The sequence below is a fragment of the Equus caballus genome, chromosome 1 (assembly GCF_041296265.1).
Source record: "Equus caballus isolate H_3958 breed thoroughbred chromosome 1, TB-T2T, whole genome shotgun sequence".
NCBI lineage: Eukaryota > Metazoa > Chordata > Mammalia > Perissodactyla > Equidae > Equus > Equus caballus.
Genome location: NC_091684.1, coordinates 138,006,048 through 138,030,204, shown reverse-complemented (window position 1 = coordinate 138,030,204; position 24,157 = coordinate 138,006,048). Strand labels below are relative to the sequence as shown.

Here is a 24,157-nt window from a genome sequence, read left to right as displayed (position 1 = left end):
CTGCTGCTCCAGAGAGGGGAAGTTACTCAGATAACTGGAGCTCACTCTTTATAAAATCAAAACTTTAAAAAACGAGTATAGGTAAGAGGTCATCTTAAATGTGTATCCTCTTACACAGATCATGTGCATCAGGATCTGGCTTTTTTAACAGACTTCTTTAGATCATCGTTATGAACACTGTCTGTTTGCTGTATTCTGCTATACCCATGTCTCCTGACACTCTCGTGTGTAGGGCCATTTGTCCCTACACTGGGTGACCCCAGGCTGGGTTTTTGTTTTGGTTGTATGGTGTCACTTCTTACCCTGCCCGTGTTCCTCTGACAGCCCTCCCCTCCTCTTCCATTTGGCTATTTCTTTTGTGCTTTGATTGAGAAACCAGGTACTAAACTTGTTAGCATTAAGTCTAAAATATAAGGAAATTGGCTTGAAAAAGGCTTGAGGGAGTAGCTAAAAGTAGCATATCCAAGTTTTAGCTTAATTTCTAGTTTCTTAGCCTTAGATAAGGATGTCAAATTATAGTGACTTCTCCATATGTAAGATGCCTCTGGACTTGAAAACAGACTGTTTCACTAAATAGGAAATACAGTACTCAATAAAGTTGCATATGAATGTCCAGGTTTGAAACAATATGACCACTTTGGTCTTGAATCAATAATTAGTGTAGACTTCAAATTGTTGAAGTTTTGTCATTTTCTGAGGTGCCCAAATAAGCCACAAAGGTGCCAAGGGGAGTCCTTAGGCTCTAAAAACCAGACAGAGCCAGGCACAGTGAAGCTCTCCATACATCCATACTGAATTTGATTGAATTCAAGTTTCCTTGCAAACTGGAGCAGGGCTAGCAGGAGAAGCAAGCTTGTAACTAAATAACTTTGTCCTTCTTGAAAGTGAAAATAGACTTTGGCTTCATAAGGCTCTGCAGGGAAGGCAGCCAGCTTATTTGTAACCAGATGAAGTGTGCTCCCTTAGTCATTCATCGTGCGCGTGACCAATGACACCGCCTCAGAAAACACAGGCCGCACCGTTCACCACCACAGAAAACGCATTTCAGGCTTCCGTACATTTAATTTTCTTCAACATTACCTTGCAAACCACAGTAAATCAATAACAGAATAGTTAAGTACCACAGGTTCTTTGTGTTTTGTTTTAGAAAATATTGCTCAAGGCTAAAAGGGGGTTCTATTGATGATTTTTATTTGCTGCTGGGACACAAAATGATCAGAATTTTCAAATGGTTTGCTTCCTTTTTGTGGATTTCCTTTTAAAAAAAGAGGAAGGGGCAGTTTCAAATGGAGACGTTGGTTGCTGATAGCAGAAACCCGAGAGTAGCTGGTAGTTTTCAATCCTGTATTTTATAGACTAGGCCTGGCAGCTTCAGACTGTGTTAGGCTTTGATTTCAAAATTTCCAAAAGGGCTACCCTAGCCAGCCCCATGAGCGCCCCCACACTCAGCACAACTCCCTATTCCACTGAATCGAGTGAGGTTCACACAACTCTGGGGCACCAGAGCTGAAAACAGTAAAAAAGATGGCACTTCAGTTAAAGTTATTTACCCTAAATGTTGACATCTAGTGTCTTTAACAGTTTTTTTCTCTGTTTTTTTGTTGATTTGATAGCATCAAAAAATTTCCACTTTGGCTTCAGTTTTTGTGTGAATGGTTGTTTATCCTTGTTAAGAAACTGGAAAAGCTGATACTAAGATGGATTTCACGAGGTAGCCCCCTTTACTTAATTGGTTGCTTCTTGAAATAAGATGCAGCAGTAGATAAGAAGTGCTTTGAACAGTTAAAAGTGTGATACCAGGGCTGGAAGCCCGTGACTCACCTGCCAGGAGTGATGTTTTGTCAATGCTGGTTGGCACCTCCCAGTCACCACCATTGTTACCCGTCCCAATGCCCCCACCATCTCTCTCTCCCCCCTCTGCTGAGGAGTCGTCACTCTACATTTTCAAATATGTTGGCCTCATAGTATTCATATGGTATATGTCCTTATTATTTTTAAATTTTTGCTGGATTTGTGGTTATGTGTCCTTTTTTCATTCCTGATGATGTTTGCTTATGTCTTCTCTTTACCAATTCTGTCAGAGGTTAGTTTACTTTACTAGTCTTTTTAAAGAACCAGTATTTTATTGAATTCATCATCTCTTTGATATCTTTCTGTTTAATGCCATTGTGTTCTTTATTAGTTGCTATCTTATGTTTTCTTTGGATTTACTTTTTGTTCTGTTTATAATTTATTGAATTAGACACTTAGCTCATAAATTTCCCATCTTTTTTCCCGTAATATATCTATATAAAGCTATAAATTACCTTCTAAGCATTACTTTAGCTGCATCTCACAAATATTTATAGGTAGTGTTTTCATTATCATTCAGTTCTAAGTGATTTCCAATTTCTATTAGGATTTCTTTTTTGGCCCATGAATTATTTAGAAGTCTGGTTTATTTGCAGATACTGAGAGGTGTTTTACTGTCTTGTGGTGGTCTGCTTTTTGTGCCCCATGGTCAGAGAACACAGCTGGTGTGATGTCAGATCTGTCCCCTTCTACAGGGTGATAGTTGTTTCAGTGTTCCCTTTTTGCTTGAAAGAAATGTGTATTCTCTAATTGTTGAGTGCAGTGTCCTGTTTACATTCTTTAGATCAAGCTTGTTAATTGTGTTACTCATATATTTTGTGGCCTGATTTTCTCCCTGCTTTATCCACTACTAAGAGAGCTCTATTGAAGTCTCCCACTGTTAGGGCAGCTTGTCTGCTTCTCCCTGCAGTTCCGTCAGTGTTTGCTTTAAGGCAGTGATGGTAGGTGCCTATGTCAAAATAGTATAGCTTCATTTAGAAGCCTTTCTTTTATCTTTTTGCAATGACTCTTTATCTCTAATAGATTTAAAGAGATAAGTATTTTATGTCTTTATCTCTAATATATTTTGCTTTAAATTTTATTTTTGTCTGATATTAATATACCTGTGCTATCTTTTGGTTACTACTTGTCTGCTATGTGTGTTACTAGCCCTTTGCTTTCATCATTTCTGGGTTCTTTTGTTTTAAATGATTCTCTGTGTTTTGTTGTTGGTGTTTTTAATTTTATCTAAGACTCTCTTTTCATCGATTAGTTTAATATTTATATTTATTGCTTATTGACATACTTGAGTTTTTTCCCTACTCTCCTGTTTTGTACTTTCTACAATACTTTTCTGACTTCTTTCTTCTCCTTTTTCCACTCTGTTGGATTAATTTCTTTCTTCTCTTTTATTCTTTCCATTGGTTTAGAAATTATATTCTATTTCAAGCCTCTTATTGATTAGAGTAGTCCTCCCTTATTCATGGTTTCTCTTTCTGTGGTTTCTGTTACCCACGGTCCAAAAATATTAAATGGAAAATTCCAGAAATAAACAATTCATAAGTGTTAAATTGCACACTATTCTAAGTAGCATGGTGAAATCTCACGCCATCCTGCTCCATCCCACCCACGAGGTGATCATCTATTTGTTGGACATCATCATCTGCTCCTGACTTCCAACCATCGACGTTGTCATGGCTCAATGATCCACCATCTGACGTATCATCAGAGGTCAAAGGAGCCTAACACTACGTCACAATGCCTGTATCATCACCTCACCACATAGACATTACATCGTCTCACATCATCAAAACAAGGGAAAGTACAGTACAATAAGATATTTTGAAAGAGAGAGACCACATTCACATAACTTTCATTGCAGTATATTGATATAATTGTTGTATTTTGTTATTGTTGGTAATCTCTTACTGCACCTAATATATAAATTAAACTTTATCCTAGGTATGTATTATGTATAGGAAAAAGCATAGTATATATAGGGTTTGGTACTGTCCATGGTTTCAGGCATCCAATGGGAGTCTTGGAGTGTATCCCCTGCAGATAAGGGGGGACTACTGTGTCCCTAGATTTTTAGCTTAATTTAGCAAAGCCTAAGGTTAATCACTAAATATACCCCCCTCCCAAACAATACTCAGCTTTAGGCCAGTCTCCTACCTGTATATTAGGTAGAATTAGCTTCAACTGCATATGATAGAAAACAACAATGTAACCAAGGCAGCAGGTCTTGTAAAAGAAGCCAGAAAGTGGGGTGCCCAGACTAGTTTGGCAGCTCCTTCTATCTTACCAGCCAAAGAGCATTCAAGCTCCAGCCAACAGGAATGAGAAAGGACAGTGGAAATGCTTGCTTTATTTTAAGGACAGTTCTAGGGATTGGCACACAGCCTATGTGCTCACATGGCATTGGCCAAAACTAGCTGCAAGAGAGGCTGGGCGTGCAGTTGCTTTGCTGAGTGACAGTGTTCCTTATTAAAATCAGGGTTCGTATCACTAAGGAAGAAGGGAGAATGGATATTGAGAGGCAGCTAGCAGTCTCTGCCACAGCCCCTCTCCCTGCAGATACAGGGGCTGAAGAGTTTCTTTTTCTTTTTTAGGAAGTTTAGCTGTGAGCTAACACCTGCTGCCAATCTACTTCTTTTTGCTGAGAAAGACTGGCCCTGAGCTAACATCCGTTCCCATCTTCCTCTGCTCTATATGTGGGATGGCTGCCACAGCATGGCTTGCCAAGCAGTGCCGTGTCCTCACCCAGGATCCAAACTGGCAAACCCCGGGCCGCCACTTAACTGCTGCACCACCGGGCCAGCCCCTAAGTGTACATTTTTTTACGCCTTTCCAATTATTTTTCTATTATCTCAGTTGTGAGAACTCTAATCTCCCTATGTGTTATGTCTGCTGACTCGTGTCCATGGTGAATTATTTCCTCACCTGTTTTGGAATTTTTACTGTAAGCTCATACTGAGTGGGGCTTATTATTGTGGAAATTCTTGAATTTCAGAAGTGTTGCCCCAGAATGGTCTTTCATCTGCTTCTGAGGACACCCCAGAGTATCACTAGATCAGGGTCCATGTTATATTAGTTTATCAGCCTGGGGTTCTCAGACCACAGAGGTGGTACGTTGGGCCTCAACCTGCACAAGTCTCGGCCTTGTTTTCGTATTCCTCTGAGGGGAGTTGCCCTGATGGTCCCCTTTGCTGATGGGCAGAATTTTTCTCACTCACCCCTTCTGTAGTCCCAGCTTTGTTCAGAGTCTCAGGGTCAGCTCCCCAGGTGGACCTTGTCTCCTGTTTCTGCTTACTTCTTCACACTTTCCAGATCCTGCATTCCTGGAACCAGTAGCTCCCCTAGGGCCCACAAGACTTCCACTCACACACTTAGGATTCTGGTTTTCAGTTCACTCGTCATTTTTGGGACTTGTATATTTCCTTCTTTCTTATGAGTTTAGCTGTGCTTTTAGAAAATGTTCCATTTTGTCTGGCGTGGCTCGGGGTTTGCGGAGGGAGGGCTTATAGGCTGTCGCAGTCTCTCAGCATCTTTCATTCACACATCGTCAGAATCACTCCCTTCTATTTGTTCAACAAACTTACTGTGTTCCCATTGTGTGCCAGAAATGGTGCTGGTTTCATTGTCTCTTCCCTCCTTTCTGTACAGTCACATGCCCTCACATGCACACACATGCATGAGCACATGCACACACACACAGCCAAGGTCTCAGGGCTCAAAGATCAAACCTCAAGAGGTCAGAAAAAAAGAGGGCAGGAGAGAATCCATCCTTCTGAGCATCGTCTTTAAACCTCCACCACCACACATCCAGATTCCTGTAATTGGCGCCATATTCACTGCTTGGACATGCTGCAGCTTTAGCCTCAACGTTATTGGAGCAAGGCTTCCCCTCTCCCTCTGGCACCCTCTGATCCTGACTCCTCTGGGCCTCTACCCAGCCCAAGGCTGCCTGGGGGAGCCAGCATGCTCCCTGCTTTCCCTCCACCCCAGTCCTATCTGAGTTCCCTGCCCGGGCAGCCACCACAGCCCCCTGTAAATGGACCAGCTGCACCGTTCTGCCACTCACATGGGTCAGTTCCCTTTGACTCAGACTCATGGGTACTGGCATCCCATGTGTCTACCCCCTGTCCATGGCCCATGAGAGTCATCCTGTGCCCCATCCCCTGCACTGGTCCTGTGGCTGCCCTGTAAGCACAGGCCCCAGAATGACTCACAGAGACCTCTAGAAACGTCTTGTTCTCTCAATGGGCCATTTTCTGACCAATTACTCTGTGTGGGAACACATAGATCTGCTCAGATGAAAGATGGAGCACTCCTTGACCCCCTTAGGTGCCTATGTACAGTCTAAGATGGCTAGAGGTAAGCAATTTGCTGCTAATAATTGAATATTTGGGGAGAAACATCTATTTCTGTAGCAGTTGTGAAAAATAAACTTGGGAAGGTTGATTGAAATGGCATGTCACAACTGCAAACCATTTCTGAGGTCTTAAAAGAAAATGAAGGGCTGGAAGAGTACCCCCCCACCACCAGCCAGGGAAACATTTTAGGAATCAGAGGCTGACAAAGCACGTCCTCAGAAGATGCCTTGCCTCAGAAAGCTCTGTGCCCATGGCATTTGCCCACTTAAGCCGGGCTAGGTGCACAGGCAGACTCTGCACTAGCTGCACAGAGAGAAGGCTCATGCCCTCATCTGACTGCCGTGCCCCAAATGCAGAACCCTAGGGCCTGCGTTCTGTGTGGAGGAACAGCACCCACCCCTCACGCTGCCCAGCGTGTGTCTGTGAAGTCCAGTGTTCAGACAGGCAATCTCATCTACTCCTCGCCACCCAGTGCTAGAGGAGGAGAGAGCAGTGGAATTCACTGGGGGTGAGGAGGCCAGCACACAGCCTCCCCATGCTGCAAACCAGCTGAGAAATAAGACTCAGGAAATGATGGAAAGGAAGTATCAGCTTTACTTCTATAAAGATCTGGATTGAAGGATGTGCTTACGTGTGTGGTCCGAGTAGCCTTGCTGGGAACTCATCACTGAATCCCCGTCAGAGGTGAACAACTGCAGGCCTCCCCCGTCGGGTCTGGAGCCTGCCTGGAGCTTACCACGAGAGGGCAGGCCCAGTGCGCCCTCCCTGCGGCCGGGAGACCCCTGAGCCGGCCTGCTCAGTACTTCCTCTCAGTGCTGCCCCACCTCCCCACTGGGACAGGGCTCAGGAGTGTAGTAGCAGAAGTCCCTCCACATAGAATGATGAAGCCAGGGAAATGCAGGTTCCCTCGTAGTGTTGTCTCTCTTATAGGTGAGGCAACTGTGGCCCTTCCCAAGCCTTCACAGCTCCTGGGCTGGCGAGAGAAGGCTTTCTGACTCTTAGTCCAGGGCTCCGTGCATTACCCGACACAGGGGCAGACAGAAGAATCTTTATTGAAGTCTTCATTTTCTCCCTACTGAGTCATTCATGATTCTCCCCTTCAGCCTCAACACCAGCCACCTCCTCCCTGTGTTGATTAGCCTGGGCACACCCAGCCTGGAAGGAAGAACTGACCCCCAGGGATGGTTATGACTTATTATCTCATAGTTAATATTATCATGAAGGCTGCCCTGCCGCTTGTCAGTTTAGCAGACATTGGACATCTGTGTGTCCTTCCATAAATTAACTTCTCTAATCTGAAGTTATCTCCTGGGTAAGTAGGGATTAGACTTGGTCATTGTGAAACTTTAGCAGTGGAACGCTTTTTATTATGTAAAATTAATGCAGAATCTCAATATAGGGCAAATACAGGCCTTGATCCACACCTTCCTAGCTGGTTGTCACGTGACAGACTACTGGGCAGACGTGCTCCATGGGCTCAGTGCACCTGGCTCTAGTGTGGCACTCATGGTTTTGCACATGCGTACAGTGCGAGTGGACGTGACAGCACTGTTTTCAAATGGCCAGTGCACCACAGTGGCCCTCCTAGATGTCAGCCTGCGTGTAAGTTCAGTAGTATGCACAGATCTAACAAGCGGACTGACTGTTGTAAGGGCTGCAAAACAAGTTCCATCACAAGGCAGGGTCACAGATCACCAGTGTTCAGTGTAACATTGAGTTGAACATAGATGAGTATGTATGTTATTTTTTAATTAGATTTTTACAAATATAGTTAAAAATATATCTGAAGAAATTGAATCAGACATCTGTAGAAGCCCCAACACACCTTACACCCTCCAGCTCCGCCTGTCTCTGAGGTCCATCCAGTCCTCCCGCTCCTCCGTTAGTGCTGAGAAGGAACTGAAGTGTTGCTCCTGCCATGAGGGCTGGAATCCCAAAGGGACGTGCAGAGAGCCTTCAGGCAAAGCTCACAGGCCCAGTGAGGAAAGGTAAAGTGACAGGCAGTGCTTTGACATCCGGACCTCCCCAGCCACTTGGAGCGCCTCTGACGGGCACCACCTAATTACAGGACAGGCCCTCACTTGAACAGCCTCCTAGAGTGGTTAATTGTTTTGGACTTGGCTGGGATGTAACTGGGCCAAGCTTTCTTGCTTAAACAGGCTCATAGGTCTTTGGCATTCTCTCCCATGCAACGTCCTTGGTGGGAGAGGAGATGCCTGGGGTTCACCTTAAGGGAGGGGAGCCTTGTGATCCAGAGAGTTCCCGCAGGAGTCTAGAGCAGCCGCAGCTTGTGGAGCCTTCTCCCTGCCCACCCCAACCTGGGGGGTGCCTCTCAACCTAGCATCAGGCTCCTGGGGAAGCACCGTAACTTACCAATCAATCCAGCTAATTTTTCTTACAGGCTGCTATGAGAGTAGCACTGCCTTGCCCTCAAGTGACTTCCAGTCTAGTGTTAGGATAAAATGGGCTCAAAGGACAATAAAACACGGCAGAATAAGTGTGTACTCTTGGGAGGCCAACAAGAAGGTTTTTGCGCAATTCCATAGAGGAAAGGATGGCATCTGTTGGGAAGAGACATGAAGAAAGGCTCCACAGAGGTACATCTTAGGTTTGGGGTGCAGTCTGCTACTGGGCATCCTGTTTCTGATTGTTCTTTCTGCTCTTACCTCCTGGGTCTGGTGTCCGTAGCCCTGGGAAACTTCTTCCGGGCCCTGGGCCTCCATTTTCCTGCTTCTCTGGAGTCTAGACCCGAAGAGAAGGAATGGAGAACCAGGGAAGCTGGGGTTCTCTGACAGAGCAGCAGCTCCTGCTGGAGGGCAGGCTGTCCTGCAGGGTGGGTGCCACCATCCTCCGACCCTGGCACTGATGAGAAAGGACAGCTGAGAGCTTGGGCTCTGGAGACTGTGCCACGTTCAAGCTCTGTGGCCTTGGACAGGTTCCTTTATCTTTCTTGCTTGAGTTTCCTCATCTGTCAAATGGGGATAATATTAATACTTAACAGAGTTGCTTAGTATTAAATAAATTATTTGATTAGAAATGCCTGACACATACAACTTCAAACAAGGAGGTCACAGATATGCTCTTTGCTACCCTAACTTCAGTTTATCAGTTAAAAATTACTTGTTGAGCACCTATAATGTACAAGATAGTCTTTTTGTCTGTGTGTGTGTGTGCGCGTGCGCGTGCGCATGCAAGAGAGGAAGATTCGCCCTGAGCTAACGTCTGTGCCAGTCTTCCTCTATGTATGTGGCACACCACCACAGCATGGCTGGCGAGTGGAGTAGGTCTGAACCCACGAACCCAGGCAGCCGAAGCAGAGCACATGGAACTTTAACCACTTAGCCACGGGGCCAGCCCCAAGATGCTCTTTTTAAAAAGTAGAAATCGAAAACTCCCTGTGCCCGACCTCAGAGAGCACCATAGTGTCGTGTCCTCTGTGGCAGAAGAAAGTCCTGGGTTCAGACCCTAACTCTGCCACTTTCTAGCTCTGCGACCTTGCCCAAAGTCATGTTTCTTGGCGCCTTGGTTTCTTTTGTGTGTAGATGGGGGTGCTGGGAGGGTTCAAGGCTATGTGCAGATGCAAGGCAGCCAGTGGGCACACATATTTACCGCGTGCTTGGTAAATAGATGCAGACATACAGAATATCAAGACCACCTGGTCATGCCTAGGCCTGCTGCTGACTGTGGGCTTGCTACGTGCTAGCTGTCACAGCAGGCCTTGCAGCCACGCCAGCAAGTTATTAAATGATTCACTTGCATGATGTTCTTTGGGAAGTTATACAATAAAAGAAGGTGTGGGGACCCCAAATACGTAAATTCCTATTTGGGAAGAAACTCGAAGCCTAACTAAGGGCAGAAAGTGAGGTGTCAGTGAGTGAGCACTGGACTGGGAGTCCAGACAGCTGAGCCTCAGCAGCACTTTTCCCGGCTTTGGCAGGGCTGGAGCCTCCATTTCCTGCCCATGCAGTGAACACACTAACCCCTCCTCTCCCTGCCTCCTGCACAAGTTAGCACCGTCCACGCAGGAGGGACTCGGCGGTGTCCTGCTGTCAGTCTCCAGGAGGGCATCTCATCATGATGAAATGGATGGAGGAAAATTAGGGACATTATGACAGAAGTAGAGAGCCCAGCTGTAGCGAAACACTGGACACTAAGGCCCAGGGGAAGGGGAGTGTCCTGGAGAGCCGCCACTCCTCTTCAGCAGTTAGAGTTTCCCCAGCACCCTCCACGGCGCTGGCAGGATCTGCTGCTCAGCCCCCCTGGTGAGGCGTCTGTACCAGGTGACGCCAGCCGTCTTTGGTTGTGTTGACTCGTCTGTCTCGCTCTCGCCCGTGTCCCACTTTTGGATCCATCCTACCTCCCATCCTTTTCCTTTCATTGTGTGTCTATCTTCTGTGATGAAGTTTGTGGACCATAATACTTCAACCCTCACCGGTTTAATTGTTGCAATTGGCCCTGAGAGAATCCAGGAAATGAAGTGGCTCCCACTGCCTGGTGATGAGGCCAGCGAGATCATTCAGCAGCTACATCCTGGCGTGCACTGCGCCAGGCTCTGCAGAGTGGACGCTAACACTTGCTGTGTGGAGGACGGAGGCCTAGGTGTCTGGGACAGTCACTTGGGTGGGGGATGCTCTTGACAAGCAGCTTGTGGGTGTCTTGGCTCCAGGGAGGTGGGCCACAGCACGCTCCATCCGTTCCTGGTAGCCTGATGGGACTGAGAGAGCTTGTCCACACCTGGATTCCTCTGCCTGAGAGGGATGTGCATTTCACTCAAGCACAGGGAGGCTCCAGGGGGCTGCAGAGAGACCTCAGAGAGACCCGAAGAGGGCCTGTCAGGTCAGCTCTCTGTTGGCAGGTGCAGGAGAGCACATGGTCCTGAGCATGGCATTTGGAGTCAGGAGACCCCCTTGTGGGTCCAGCCCAGCCACTTGCTTCAGTGATCCCGGACAGGTCCCTGAATGTCTGTTTCCTCATCTGGAAGGTGGAGCTGCATAGCTGTGTGGACGTCCAAAGTGAGCATGGGGATTCAGTGGGAAAATCAGCACAAAGCCCTTCGCAAGTGCTTGGCACACAGCACTCAGTTCATGGTGCTGGACTCTATTAATATTATTTGGTGTGCAGTTCCCATCCGTCTCCGGGCCTCTGGCCTTTCTAGGACTCCTAGAGCAGCTGGCTGTGCCAGCATCTGCTCAGGTCTGTCCGGAGCCAACTGAGAACTTGGGCACTTCAGAGTGGCTGAGTGATTTTCGTGCTTTCCCCAGAACTGTCCATCAGATTTTGTTTGTTTCTCATTAAACTCATGAGGAGTACCTGCATTGTGTGTCACAGGGCTGGAGGAGTACAGCTATATTCTAGGGAGGAGGGGAGAACACACCCTGCCAGGGTCACAGGAGATGCACTCCAGCCCTAAGAGTACACCAGAGTAGAAACCAGAAGACCTGAGTTCAGCCCCAACACTTAACTGGTCACTTCCCCTCCCCGGACCTCAGTGTCTTCTGTAAAATGGGATGATGCTGTGCTTTCCCTGCTTTTCACACGGGGCTCATGGGAGGAGGGAGAATCCAGTAAGAGTGACCTGCCACTGCAACAGGGCACTCTCCCAGAGTGTCCAGGGATGATGCTGACAGAGGTCAGGACCTGGGACAGTTCAGGCTCAAAGCCTGCAGCCCTGGTCCCACCTCTGGCCACGTGGGCCTGAACTGCATGATTCGCATGAGAGGGAATTGCAGTCTGGATGTTCATTCTCCTACCTCTGTCCACCCCAGGTCAGCCTGAGGAGAGCCCTGGGCAGTGGGTTTAGGTTACAGAGACTTGTGACCCAGCCTCAGCTCTGGGAGCCCAGGCAGGTCAACCATGAGCACATGGCATCCGTTTCCTCATCTGTACAGTGGAGATGATAGTGTCCACCTTTGTGACTTAGTGCCTCTAAGCTCAGACTCTGAAGGGCTTATGGACCCTGCAGGTGGAGATGCTGCCAGGGCCCGGTATCATGGCCCCCAAGAATCTCCACTGCTATCCTGACACCCTCCTGCCCTACTCTGCCTCTCTCTGTGCAGCCCAGTGCTCTCACTCCTGGCACACTAGCTTTCTTGGTGTGTTCAGTCATGGTGGTCCATGCTGCCAACAGCTCCCAGGTTTGCATGTCACAGCCCTGGATGCCTAGAAAGTCTGAGGTCTCTCCTCCATGTCTGTCTGCCTGTCTCTCTCCCCTCTCTGTCTCCCTCTCAAACCAATCAACAATAGCTGAGGACAAAACCACTTGTCCAGGTCACACCCTTGCAGAGTGGTGTAAAGCATCAGGGATGCACAGGAGACAGAAGTCACCTCCCAGCCAAAGAGGGCAGGAGTGGGGCAGAGTCTCTACCAGAGTGGAGGATGCCAGCCTTCTCCTCCCCCGTCTCCCAGGACACTTGGGCAAAATGCTTCCCTGCAGTGTGGCCATCAGCCTCCCGTAACTGGAGGAATGCCTCCACTCTCCCCTCCTGCAGTTCCGCTCTGCTTGTTCCGGAACAGATGATAACAGAGATGGAGCATATGGGCCCCAAAGTCACCGGGCATTCTGGGAAAGTGACACTGTGCTACCCCAGGCTTGGGGGGAGGGGGCCCTGCGGCTCCTGAGCACAGCTTCTCCCTTTGTTCTTCACAAGGGCGTAAGGTCGCCTCTCCTGAGCCTCCTGAAAGGCAGTGTGCACACTGACTTCAGGGAGGCCTCCCTTTGTCTAGGCAGCGATTCAGGAAGGCGGGTGTTAGGTAGATGCATACACAGGGGGAGAACGTAGGGGAGCCAAGAGAGAGTCCCTCCTGGGCCTCTCCTGCCTGAGCCCCCCACCCAGGCCTGTGCCGCCTGTTGGACACCCACCCTTCCCCAGCGGCAGGATGCACCAGGCGCCTGCTGCCTTAGGGGTCCTGCAGGTATGTTGGGAGCCCCCACAGAGTGCCACAGGCAGATCACAGGAGGTGCCCAGCTGGGCTCCAGGCCCAGCTCCTCTGTGGCCTCAGTGAGTCCCTGCCCTGGGCTGGGGCCCCTTGGCACCCTCTGAGTTTCCTCTGTCCCTGCACCTGACAGTGTTCTGTGTGCCTCTGAGTTAGACCGTGCAAGATGCTCCAGGGATGGTTTTCCTTGTGTGAATTGGGAAAACCAGGTAAGGGGGCACAGTGTCAGCCCAGGCTGAGAAAGCCTGGACATTCTTCTATCCTATCCCCAGAGACATCTCAGGTCTAACAAGCAATCTTTTTCCTTTTGGCCTAGTCCTCGACTGCTCTCACAGACACAGGCGTCTGGGTACCCAGGGCACTGAGCCCCGGCTCACATCTCTCCTGGCCATGTGATGAGCCCATTTCGAGGCAGCTCAGAGCTTTGAGCATGTGGCCATCCCTCAGGGCTGCAGGTCAACACTGGGGTGTATTGGGAAAACAGCCCTGAGAGCCCAGGTCAGGCCAGTGGGGAGGAAAGAGGAGGGGACCCAAGAAGGGCACAGAAGGCAGGAGGGAGCAGGGAAGCTGGAGCTGGAAGGCGGGCAGGGGAGAGAGAGAAGGAGCTGGGAGAGGGGCGGGAGGTGGCAGAGAAGGCTGCCACCCACCCATCCACCCCCGCTCCTCTCTGCTTGCCCATGTGGCTCCCTGAGTCTCAGGCTATGAAATTTTTGAGGAAGCTGCCAGGTATGCATTCCTTAGAGAAACCACTTGGGGAGGAGGGAGGAGAAGACGCTTTGCCATTTTCCTTTTACCTTTGTCCTATGACCAGGGTGACCCTACGGCTGCCCTTGCTTGTTTTTTTGACCTTCCCTGGGAACTCCCGGAGGCCCTCAGATTGTAAGTGTGAACCTTGATTCTTCAGGACAGCAAGGGAGGGGACTGACTAAATATAGCCTGACCTGCCTGTGGGCTAAGTAGGTTAGAGCCTGAGACGGGCCTCATCTTGTGGACACAGGCCTGGCCCCTCCAAATCCAGCCCCAGCTTCTCGGCAGGACCCGGAGTGGATCCGCAGACGCCAACACATCCCTCCTTGCCCTGACACCTGCCTTCCCTCCTCTTGTAGATTGTGAGTTCTTTATAGAGCTTCAGACAAGAAATCTAGAAGGAACTGACATAGCCTCTGACGAGACGATTCTCTGCTCTCTGGGCAGCAGGTGGGCTGGAATGCTGGCTGCTCCAGAGGCAGGCCTGGCCGGGCAGCTGTTGGAGAGAACCTGGGCTGAGGAGGCCCAGGCCATGTGGGGTTAAGACAAGCCCTCATTCCTGGGGAGCTTTCAGGCTGATCGGAGTTTCAGGAGAAGGGGCCAAGCACAGGCAGAATCAGAGGTGTGCAGTGAGGGCTCCGGAGGGTGTGTCACTGCTCCACCTTGGGCCTCAGTCATCCAGCTGCAAAGTGGGGCTGATAGCTGTCCTCCTTCCATCACAGAGCTTTTGGGGAAAAGACGCAAGATCCAGGCTGAGAACAGGCGTTGGAAAGTGTGATGACGCGCAGAGTCTGGGGAATGCCTGTCACAGCCTCCTCTTCTTCCCCACAGGGCCACCCGTTCATCGTGCAGTTCAATGACGGAAACGCCGCTGTGGTGTCCATGTGGGTGTGCAGGGCCCTGGAAGAGAGGCGGAGCCAGCAGGGGCCTCCATGAGGCCACCGTGGGATGCTGAAAGCCCAAGACTGGTCACCAAGGGGAAAACCCACCTGTTGCGCCCTCTTTCCATTTGCTGTCTGTACCAGAAGAGCTTTGCTGGGCCCGGGCCTCTCTGCTCACCTTCAGCTCTGCTGGCAGATGGCCTTGCCCAGGGAGTCCTCAAGGGTGGCCAGCCCCTGGCCCGCCAGGGCAAGCCCTCACCCCCTCCAGTCTGGAGGCACTGACTGGAGGGCGCTAGAGGAGTAGGGCATCAAGAATGAAGGCTCCTAGGCCCCTGCCCCTTTTCCTTTTCCTAACATTTTTCTTTGTAAAGGGTCAGGCCCTGTCAGCATCACTGATGGGAATAAAAGTGTTACTGCTTTGCAACTGCCTCCCCCATGAGGGTTGTATTGTTCAGGGAGTCTGTTACCTACCCAGAGTGGGGGGCAGGGATGTTTGGCAGTGCCAGCCCCTTGTGCCTGGAGCTGCCCTTCACCTGGCACCTGCCAGCGCCCTGAGTTCTTACAGTGCTGTGATGAGGCCCATAACCCAGCCCCTTTGACAGATGAGAAACTGAGGCATGGAAGTCCCCAGACCAAGTTCCATGGCAAGGATAGCTGAGCTGGGATCTCAGGACCCCTGCTGTGTGATCCTTGCTGGACAGCAGTTTGTCTGCCCCCACACTTGAGGGCTGGGCAGTCCGGACAGCAGCGCTGGCTCCCACGCAGGGATCTGACCTGCAGCGGTAGGTGAGGAGGGAGCAGGAGACCAAGAGTTGGAGAAGGGCCCAGGCGGTTTTGAGAGGCTCTTCTACCTCCCACCCCCACACCCTGCCACCAGCTGCTCTCTACAGCAAGCTGCTCCTGGCAGCCTCTCCCTGGCCCTGACCCCACACCCAGCGCACCTCACTCCCCTGGGGCCATTCACATCCATCCTCTCAGGTAATCCTCTCAGCCACTCACCAGGTAAGTGTGGTTACCCCATTTTACAGGCCAGGCACTGAGGCTCACAGACCCTCTGTTCCCCACTTGGAGGTCTAAGTGGCATCCTGACACGTCCAAAAGCATACTCCTGGTGCCATGCATACATCCGGCACCTCCTGCACCCCTTTCCCATCTCAGCCCCCAGTGCCCGAGTTAATGTGCTGGGACTGGCCTTGACTCCCTTCTCTTCCACACCCCATATCTGGCCCACCAGGAAGTCCTGGTCTCTTTGCCTTATCCACCACTTCCTGCCCTGGTGCAAGGCACCACACCTAGACCACAACCGCAGCCTGCTTCCAGGCCCTGCTCCCACCCTGCAGTCTGTTCTCCACACGGCTGCTAGAGGGAGCCTGCGCAAACAGGCCGATCATGGACCAAACCCACTGAGAACCTCCAGGGGCTCCCAGCTCCCTCAGAGGACAAAGCCCTATGTGACCCTGTGTGACCTTACAGTCTCTGATCTCAACTCCCATCACCTCCAACTCTCAGTCTGCTCCAGCCACCTGGCCTTGGCCTCCTCACGGAGCCTTGAACATCCAGGCACACTCCCCCATCAGGGCCAAGGCAGAGACCCCGAAAGGTTCGCATTCCCTCCAGAGTGAAGAGCTGTTGCAGGAAGCCATGGCCCAGCCCGGGACTGCATCTCCAGCCCACTCACATTTCACCGGGGCCACGTGACTAGTTCTTGTCAATGGAATGAGAGCAGGTGGTATGTTGCTTTCTGGGCAAGAGGCTGAAGACGCAGATGTGCCTCCTCCACTACCCTTTCTCCATCCTTCTGCTAAATGGAGAAACGACCATGGCGGGAGGTCGGAAGGGCTGAGCCACAAATGGGAAGAGCCTGAATCCTTGAGTCGCCACATAGAAGAGCATGCCGCTCGACTGCATTGGACTGTTAAATGAGCTCAAACTAAACTATTTTGTTGACATATTACTGACAGCCAGTATTATGCCAACTAACATAGGCCTTTGTACCTGGCATGGGAGCACTGTTCCCCATGTATCCAGGGGGCTCACTTCTGCATCCTTCAGATCTTTGTTCAAACGGCATCTCAGTGGGTCCTGACCTGACCACTCTTTAAGGTCACACACCTGCTCCCTAGGACTCGTTCCCCTCGCCTCCACCATTTTGCTCCATTGCATTGTCACTGTGTGACAACCACTAATTTTACTTATCTTCTGTCTCCTCCCTCTCCATCCCCCACTAGAATGTACACTCCACAAGGGCAGAGATTCTGCTGTGTTTTCTTCACACAGTATCCCCAGTGCCAAGAACAGACCCTGGCCTAATAGGTGCCCAATAGATGTCTGTTGGCAGAATGACCAATGTGGCAGAGCTGTGGTTTCCAGCCCATGCTCAGTCCGTTGCCCTTGAAGGGGCCACCCTATGTGAGGCATCATTTTGTCTCCTGGGGCAGGGTTGGAGTGGTCGTATCTTTAATAGCACTTTTCAAGGTGGTACAGGCCTCCGGCTGCCCCTGGTCTCCTTGCTGAGCACCTTCTGTTCCCTGGAGGCCCAGGACCGGGAACCTTGTGCTCGAGCTGGATAGACCGCGTCTTTGGGGGAAGACGTGCTTTCAGGTCTCTGCACACTCAGGGCTGAAGGGCAGAGAATAACCTCAGGGTGAGGCGCCCGGACGAGGCCAGGCATGCAGGCTGGCGGCTCCCCTGGAACCCCTCCATCACACGGGTTGGTCAGAAGGGGATGGATGCTGCCTCCACCTCGGGTAGGGGAGCCCGGAGAGGGCCACGATGCTGCCTCCAAGACGTCTTCCATCCTTACTGACTGCTGCCCTGATTCCCCATCGGAGCTTCATCCTTTAGCTAAGTTTGGGCCCTATCAGGATGGGGACCTGTGTTCTCAGTGTAGCGGGAGGACGGGGAGGGGGAGGAAGGCAGTGCCAGGCAAGCCGGCAGAAGGGCCTGAAGCGATGGGAACAGGAGGGCAAGAAGGGAGCCAGTACTGACAGCGCCCAGTGGCCTAAGCAAACAGCGGTGTCCTGACTCCATATTGGGGCCAGGTGGACTCCCAAGACTTCTGCACTGAGGGGTCGGGGTGTTTCCACTTAAACCATCCAGAAACAGCTCAGTCCAAGGGCAGCTGGGAGGCTGAGGCCAGCATCAGCTCCAAGGGGCGTGTGGTGAAGGCCAACAGGTGTGATGACGTGAGAAGGAGTGGGCAGGGGAGCCCTGGGCAGATGGAAGCAGTAAATGGCTCTGGAAGGAGCCCGAGCCTGGGTTTTTGTGGGAGCTGGCTGCTTGCACAGGGCAGAGGGGAGTGGGCAGGAAGTAGGAGGAGTCAGCCAGCCCTCCGTGGCAGGGCTGGGTTTCCATGGCTCTTCTTGGCTTTTCGTGACTCCTTTCTGGTTGGCAGAAATCATGTCCTGGATCCACCAGAGAGGCTCATAAACTAGGGGGCAGGCAAGTGAGGTGGGGCTGGCAGGGGGTGGGGCCCCTCAGAGGGAGGCCAGGTAGAGTCCCGGAGACAGCCTGGGCGAGCACGAGCCACCAAGATGGATTACAATGTGGGGCGGGGGCAGCCAGCAGAGCCCAGGCCTTGTAATGACAAATTTCTGCTGAACAACTACAAATATTCACTGTGACTTTGGACAGAGGCTGGAAAGACTTCGCTTCCTCCCTTGGCGGTATCATTTGTCTTGTTTTGAAGCTGTGAGATTGCAGGCGAGAACTTACAGACGAAAGTTTGTCTTAATTGCTGTGGTGTCACCACCCCTCTGGCAGATAACAGCACAATGAACGAGTCGATGGGGCTGAGCCCTCCAGGTCCTTCTTCTAAAGTGAGACAAATTTCCCTCCTTTGAACCCAACATTCCATTGCAGCTCTGTCATTTATTTATCTCCCTAACAGTTTGCATTAACTTGCAAAGGATAGAAAGTCTCTCCTGCCCGCAGACTTAGTTAAAAGCACCCAGTCAGGGGAAGTCAGGCTGTGCTGCTGATCCTTCCTAAGAATTTGCTTTTTATTTTTCCCCCGTTTTGGGGGGGAGGGTAGTAGGAAGAACAGTGGGGCACACTCTGGGAAAAGTAGTGAGGGTGGCAGGATGGAAAAAGAATGTAGCGGGTACCCAGAGTTCCAGTGTCCAGTTCACTTTAGTTCTGAGAAAGAAAAAAATACTCTCTCGCAATATCAGCTGGGTGTGGCAAACTGCCTTCACACTCGTCTCATGTGGTCCCCCCAGCATCCCTGCAAGGGCAGGGCCGTAGTGATCCCACCTCTGTCTCCCACTCGATGTTCCCATCACAGGGGGCGATGCTCTGCTCCCTGACTGAACGAACCACGCTCTCTCTGACCCCCAGCCATTGCACAGGCTGTTCCCTCAGCCCCACACACCTTTCCCGGCCACCCCTGTGTCTCCTGCCCAGCTCCTATTCATCCTCCAAGGCTCGGCTGAAATGCAGTCCCTCTGGAGGCCTTTTCCTACCTCCCTGTGGACCCTGGGGCTCCCTGTCACTGACTGACCTCACTGTATTGTCCTTATCTGTTTCCTGACACTGTCTGCCTCCCTCCGATGAAAGCCCAAGGAAGCTGGGAGCTAGGTCAGTGCCTGGCACTCAGGAGACGCTCAAGAAATCGCGGTTAAATAAATGGAGGGGAGGCAGGCAGGACTTAGGGCTTCACATAACTTAGTGGCCTGGCCTCCACTCTCCAGCCGTCGAGGAACAAGACCTTAATAAAGGCCTCACAGTGATGGGGTGTGGGTGCTCTTTAATTTCCCTCCCTACTGTTCTGCTTTTTTCTAATATAACACAATGAACATGTATTATTTTTATAATAAAAATAATTTGTTTAAAAAGTATTCTAAGTCTTTTGGTCACCAAGGCCGTGGGAAAGGCAGCATTCAATGTCGAGCCCTTCTCCATCCCACAGCCTCCTGGGTCCCTTTTTTGGCAGTCCTGTGGGGGAAGCAGTGAAAGGTCGCAATGAAAGGCATGGGCTTGGAAAGTCACACAGGCACACAGACCTGAACCCAAGTCCTGGCTCCTCCACTGACTCGCTGTGTGACCCTGGGCAGAATGCCTAACCTCTCAGGGCTTCAGTTTCCTCATTGGTAAAATGGGGTAATGACAGTGCCCAGCCCCTGAGTTGCTGTGGATGTTGTTGATGTCATTATTAAATCATCCTCGCTACTGACCAGGACATGCACAAAACACTTCCAAAGGGCTGGTTTCCTCCACCTTCCTCCTGCCAGGCACCCCTGCCCCACATACACAGATCGACCCACAGCCACTCCTCAGTGCCTGTGACTCCCCTTGTCATCTGCCTCCCGCCCTCCAGGTCTGGAGAAGGACGAAGGACGAAGGTGTAAGGTGTGTCAGCTCCAGTGAGGGCCACTACGCATTTGGCATGAGGGCCTGGCATGGGTGTTCTGGGCTCTAATGGCAGCGCCTGTGGGTGACCACACTGCCCCCTCCCCTCCAGTGTGATGCTCCAGATTCCAGGTGGTGGCTCAGGAGGCTGAGGGTGGGGACAGAAGTGCCCCCTCCTACAGGGACACACCTGCTCTCCTCATACTTGGGAATCAACTTCCTCCCACACATCCCAGCTCCCAAGCACCTCTTTTTTGAGACACCTGTAATAGGCAGAATACGACAGCCCCCCGGCTGTCATAGATGTCACATCCTAATGTCACAGATACTCACATCCTAATACCCAGAAACTATGGCTATGTTATGTTACATGGCAAAGGGGCATCAAAGTTGCAGATGGAATTAAGGTTGCTAATCAGCCAACCTTAAAATAAGATTGTGCTGGATTCTCCAGGTGGGCCCAGTGTCATCACAAGGGTCCTTTAAAGTGGAAGAGTGAGGCAGGAGAGGCAAGGAAGCGTCAGAGAGAGAGATCTGAGGATGCTACACTGCTGGCTTTGAAGATGGAGGGAGGAGCCAGAGGCCAAGGAGTGCAGGAGGCTTCTAGAAGCTGGAAGAGGCAGGAAGCTGGGTTCTCCCTGGAACCTCCAGAAGGGATGCCTCGATTTTAGGCCAGTGAGATGTGTTTCCAACCTCTGACCTCCAGAATTGTGAAATAATAAGTGTATGTTGTTTTAAAACACTCTGGTAATTTGTTAGAGCAGCAATAGGAAACTGGAACAACATTTCCCCTCATTTCCAAGCCAGGCTGTCCCCAGCGCCTTTGCAGCAAACCCTGCCATGTGTGCATCCCTTTACAGTTCACACAGCCCGTGTTCCAGGCCTCCATTCTCAGCTGTCTTTCCCTCGCTCACACGCGCGCACACACACTCTCTCTCTCTCTCTCTCTCCCTTCCTCTCCCCAGCACCATGCACCCAGCATTCTTCAAGAGTCAGGCTCCTGGGGCCGGCCCAGTGGCGTAGCAATTAAGTGCACATGTTCTGCTTCTCGGTGGCCCAGGGTTCACTGGTTCAGATCCCAGGTGCGGACATGGCACTGCTTGGCAAAAAAAAGCCATGCTGTGGTAGGCGTCCCACATATAAAGTAGAGGGAGATGGGTATGGATGTTAGCTCACGGCCAATCTTCCTCAAAAAAGAAAAAAGAGTCAGGCTCCCCTTCCCCTCCCCCACAGAGCTCAGCCTCCTTGAGCCCTGGAGGCTGGACCCTTACAGAGCCTCACCCTCCCCGGGAACCAGCTGGGGTCGGGGACTCTCCCAGGGCCTCTCTGAATCCTCTGCAGTGCCCAACACAGATGCTGGAGACACTGTTTATTCATCAAATACTTCCTCAGCACCTCCTGTGTGCCAGGAGTTGGGGACACAGTGGGGACCAAGACAAGAGAGTCCCTGCACTCTGGAGCTCACATTCCAGCAGTGAAGACAGACAAGAAAGAAGACGGTAAGTTCAGGTGAGGACAATTGCTGTGAAGAAGAAATAAAGCGAGGTACAGGGGATAGAAAGGGACAGGATTGGGGCTGGGGTGGCAGCGGTGGCATTGGTGGGAGGGTCACATTCCTATTTCCATTGATACCAGCTAAGGGAACTTGAGCCCCCGCTGTGTGCCAGGCACTGTGCTGGGCCCTGGGCGCCTCTCAACTGGGTTAGTTTCCCAACAGTCCTATGAAGCCAGTATGCTCATTTCATGGTCCAGGAAGCTGAGGTTCAGAGAGGTAAAGTGATTTGCCCAAAGCCACAGCCAGGAAGTAGTAGCTACTTAGTACTTAAGTAACTTAGTACTTAGTAACCTTAGATTCAAACCCAGACCTGACGAAAGGGAAGGCTGTTTCTTCAGCAATAGGTACCTCCCTGTAAGATGCGGGCTGTGTTCTCTTAGGACTCCCGCTCCAGTGAGAGAGGCAGAACACCCCATAGTCACTCCCTCCCAGGCCAGGCTAGTGGTAGAGGCACATGCCACGTACATCGGAAGGGGGAGGGGAGAAGTGAATCTTCAGTGGGGGAGGGAGGGGGGAAGAGCCTCACCCCTGTTTACCGGCTCCCGATTCCTGAGCAGTCACAGTGGGCTTCCACTTGTGTCTGCAGAGGGAGGAGGCTGCGTGGCCCCTTCTCTGGGGAAGCCTCATCTCTCCTGGGGGACGGAGGACAGTTACTTCTCCAGACCAGAAAAGCCAGTGGGGTGCCAAGACAGTTTAATGGGGAGAGAATAATCTTGTCAACAAATGGTGCTGGGCCAATGGGATATCCATATATAAAAGAATGAATTTGGATCTCTACCTCATACCCTACACAAAAATTAACTCAAAATGGATCACAGACCTAAATGTAAGAGCTAAAACTATAACGTTCTTTAAGGAAAATATAGGACAAATCTTATGACTTTGTGTTCAGTAAAGCTTTCTTAGACATTATACCAAAAGCACAAGCAGCAAAAAATAAAATAGATAAATTGAATGCCATCAAAATTAAAAAGTTTTTTGCTTCAAAGGACATGATTAAGTGAAAAGACAACACAGAAGAGAAGATATTTGCAAATCATATATCTAAAAAGGGACATGTATCCAGAATACATAAAGAACTCTTTCAACTCAATAATAAAAATACAAATAACCCCAATGAAAAAGTGGGCAAAGCATCTGAATAAACATTTCTCCAAAGAAGATGTGCAAATGGCTAATAAGAACATGAAAAGGTGCTCAAAATCATTCATCGTTAAAGAAATGCAAGTCAAAACCACAATGAGCTGCTGTTTCACGCCCACTAGGGTGGCTATAATAAAAAAGACGAACAGTAACAAGTGCTGTCACGGATGTGAAGTAAGGAGAACCCTCGTGCATCACTGGTGGGAATGTAAAATGGTGCAGTGCTTTGGGGTACCAGTCTGGCAGTTCCTTAAAAAGTTAGACATAGAGTTACCATATGACCCGGCAATTCTACATCTAGATACATACCCAAGAGAAATTAAAACATTCAGCCACACAAAAAACTTCTACATGAATGTTCATAGCAGCTTCATTCATAATAGGCAAAAAGTGGAAACAATGCAAATATTCATCAATGGATGAACAGATAAACAAAATGTGGTATATCCATACAATGGAATATTACTTGGCAATAAAAAGGAATGAAGTACTGATCCATGCTACCACATGGATGACCTTGAAACAGTATGCTAAGTGAAAGAAGCCAGACACAAAAGACCACATATTGAATGTTTCCATTTACATGAAATGTCCAGAATAGGCAAATTTATAGAGACAGAAAGTAGAATAGTGGTCGCCAGGGGCTGGAGAGGGTGGAGAGATGGGGTGATGGTTGATGGGTAGGGGGTTTCTCTCTGGGGTGATGAAAAATTCTAAAATTGATAGTGATGATGGCTGCACAACTCTGAATATATGAAAAACCATTGAATTGTACACTTGAAATAGGTGAATTATATGGTATGTGAACTGTATCTCAATAAAGCTTGACTTGTCCCAGAAAGCCGAGTAGATTGCACCGCTGTTGAGGCAGGAGCCATCCGGAGGCGATCTGAGGCTGTCAGGGCAGGGGGAGTTTACGGGTGCTGAGCACCTACTCTGTGCCAGCGGCTTTGTGCAGAGCTGGGACTAGGGGAGGATTTTCAGGACCCTGACAGTGAATGCCTCCTTAAATTTTGTGCCCTAGGCACCTCAATCTAGTCCCAGACCTAGCTATGTGCCCCACACCCAGCACCTTATTTAGTCCTTATGACGTCCCAGTAAGACCCATCTGACTGCTTTACACATGCAGTTTTGCAGATTCAAATAGCACAGAGCTTGGGTTTGAACCCGGGTCTCACTGACTCCAGAGTCTGTTCTCTTTACAGCCCCTTCCCCCACCACGCTGAGCAGAGGAGGCCCTGGGAAGGAAGCCCCTTACAACCAGGGAGAGCTCAGCAAGCCTGCCAGCTACTCCACACCTGCCTGCCAGGGCCCATCCTCTCCTCCTAAGAGAAGAAGCCTTC

The 24,157-nt window shown here is 50.3% G+C and overlaps 1 protein-coding gene across 8 annotated transcripts in view; it reads left to right on the top strand.

The window, feature by feature from the left end:
* Positions 1-15,191, top strand: part of MAP2K5 (mitogen-activated protein kinase kinase 5) — a 245,052-nt gene extending 229,861 nt beyond the window's left edge. For all 8 annotated transcript variants that reach the window (XM_001496608.6, XM_070270028.1, XM_014733756.3 and 5 more), the window contains one exon: positions 14,718-15,191. In XM_001496608.6, coding sequence (XP_001496658.1) covers positions 14,718-14,822 — 105 coding nt within the window. In that variant the 3' untranslated portion in view covers positions 14,823-15,191. The remainder of the gene's footprint in view (positions 1-14,717) is intronic.
* The last annotated feature ends 8,966 nt before the right edge of the window (positions 15,192-24,157 follow it).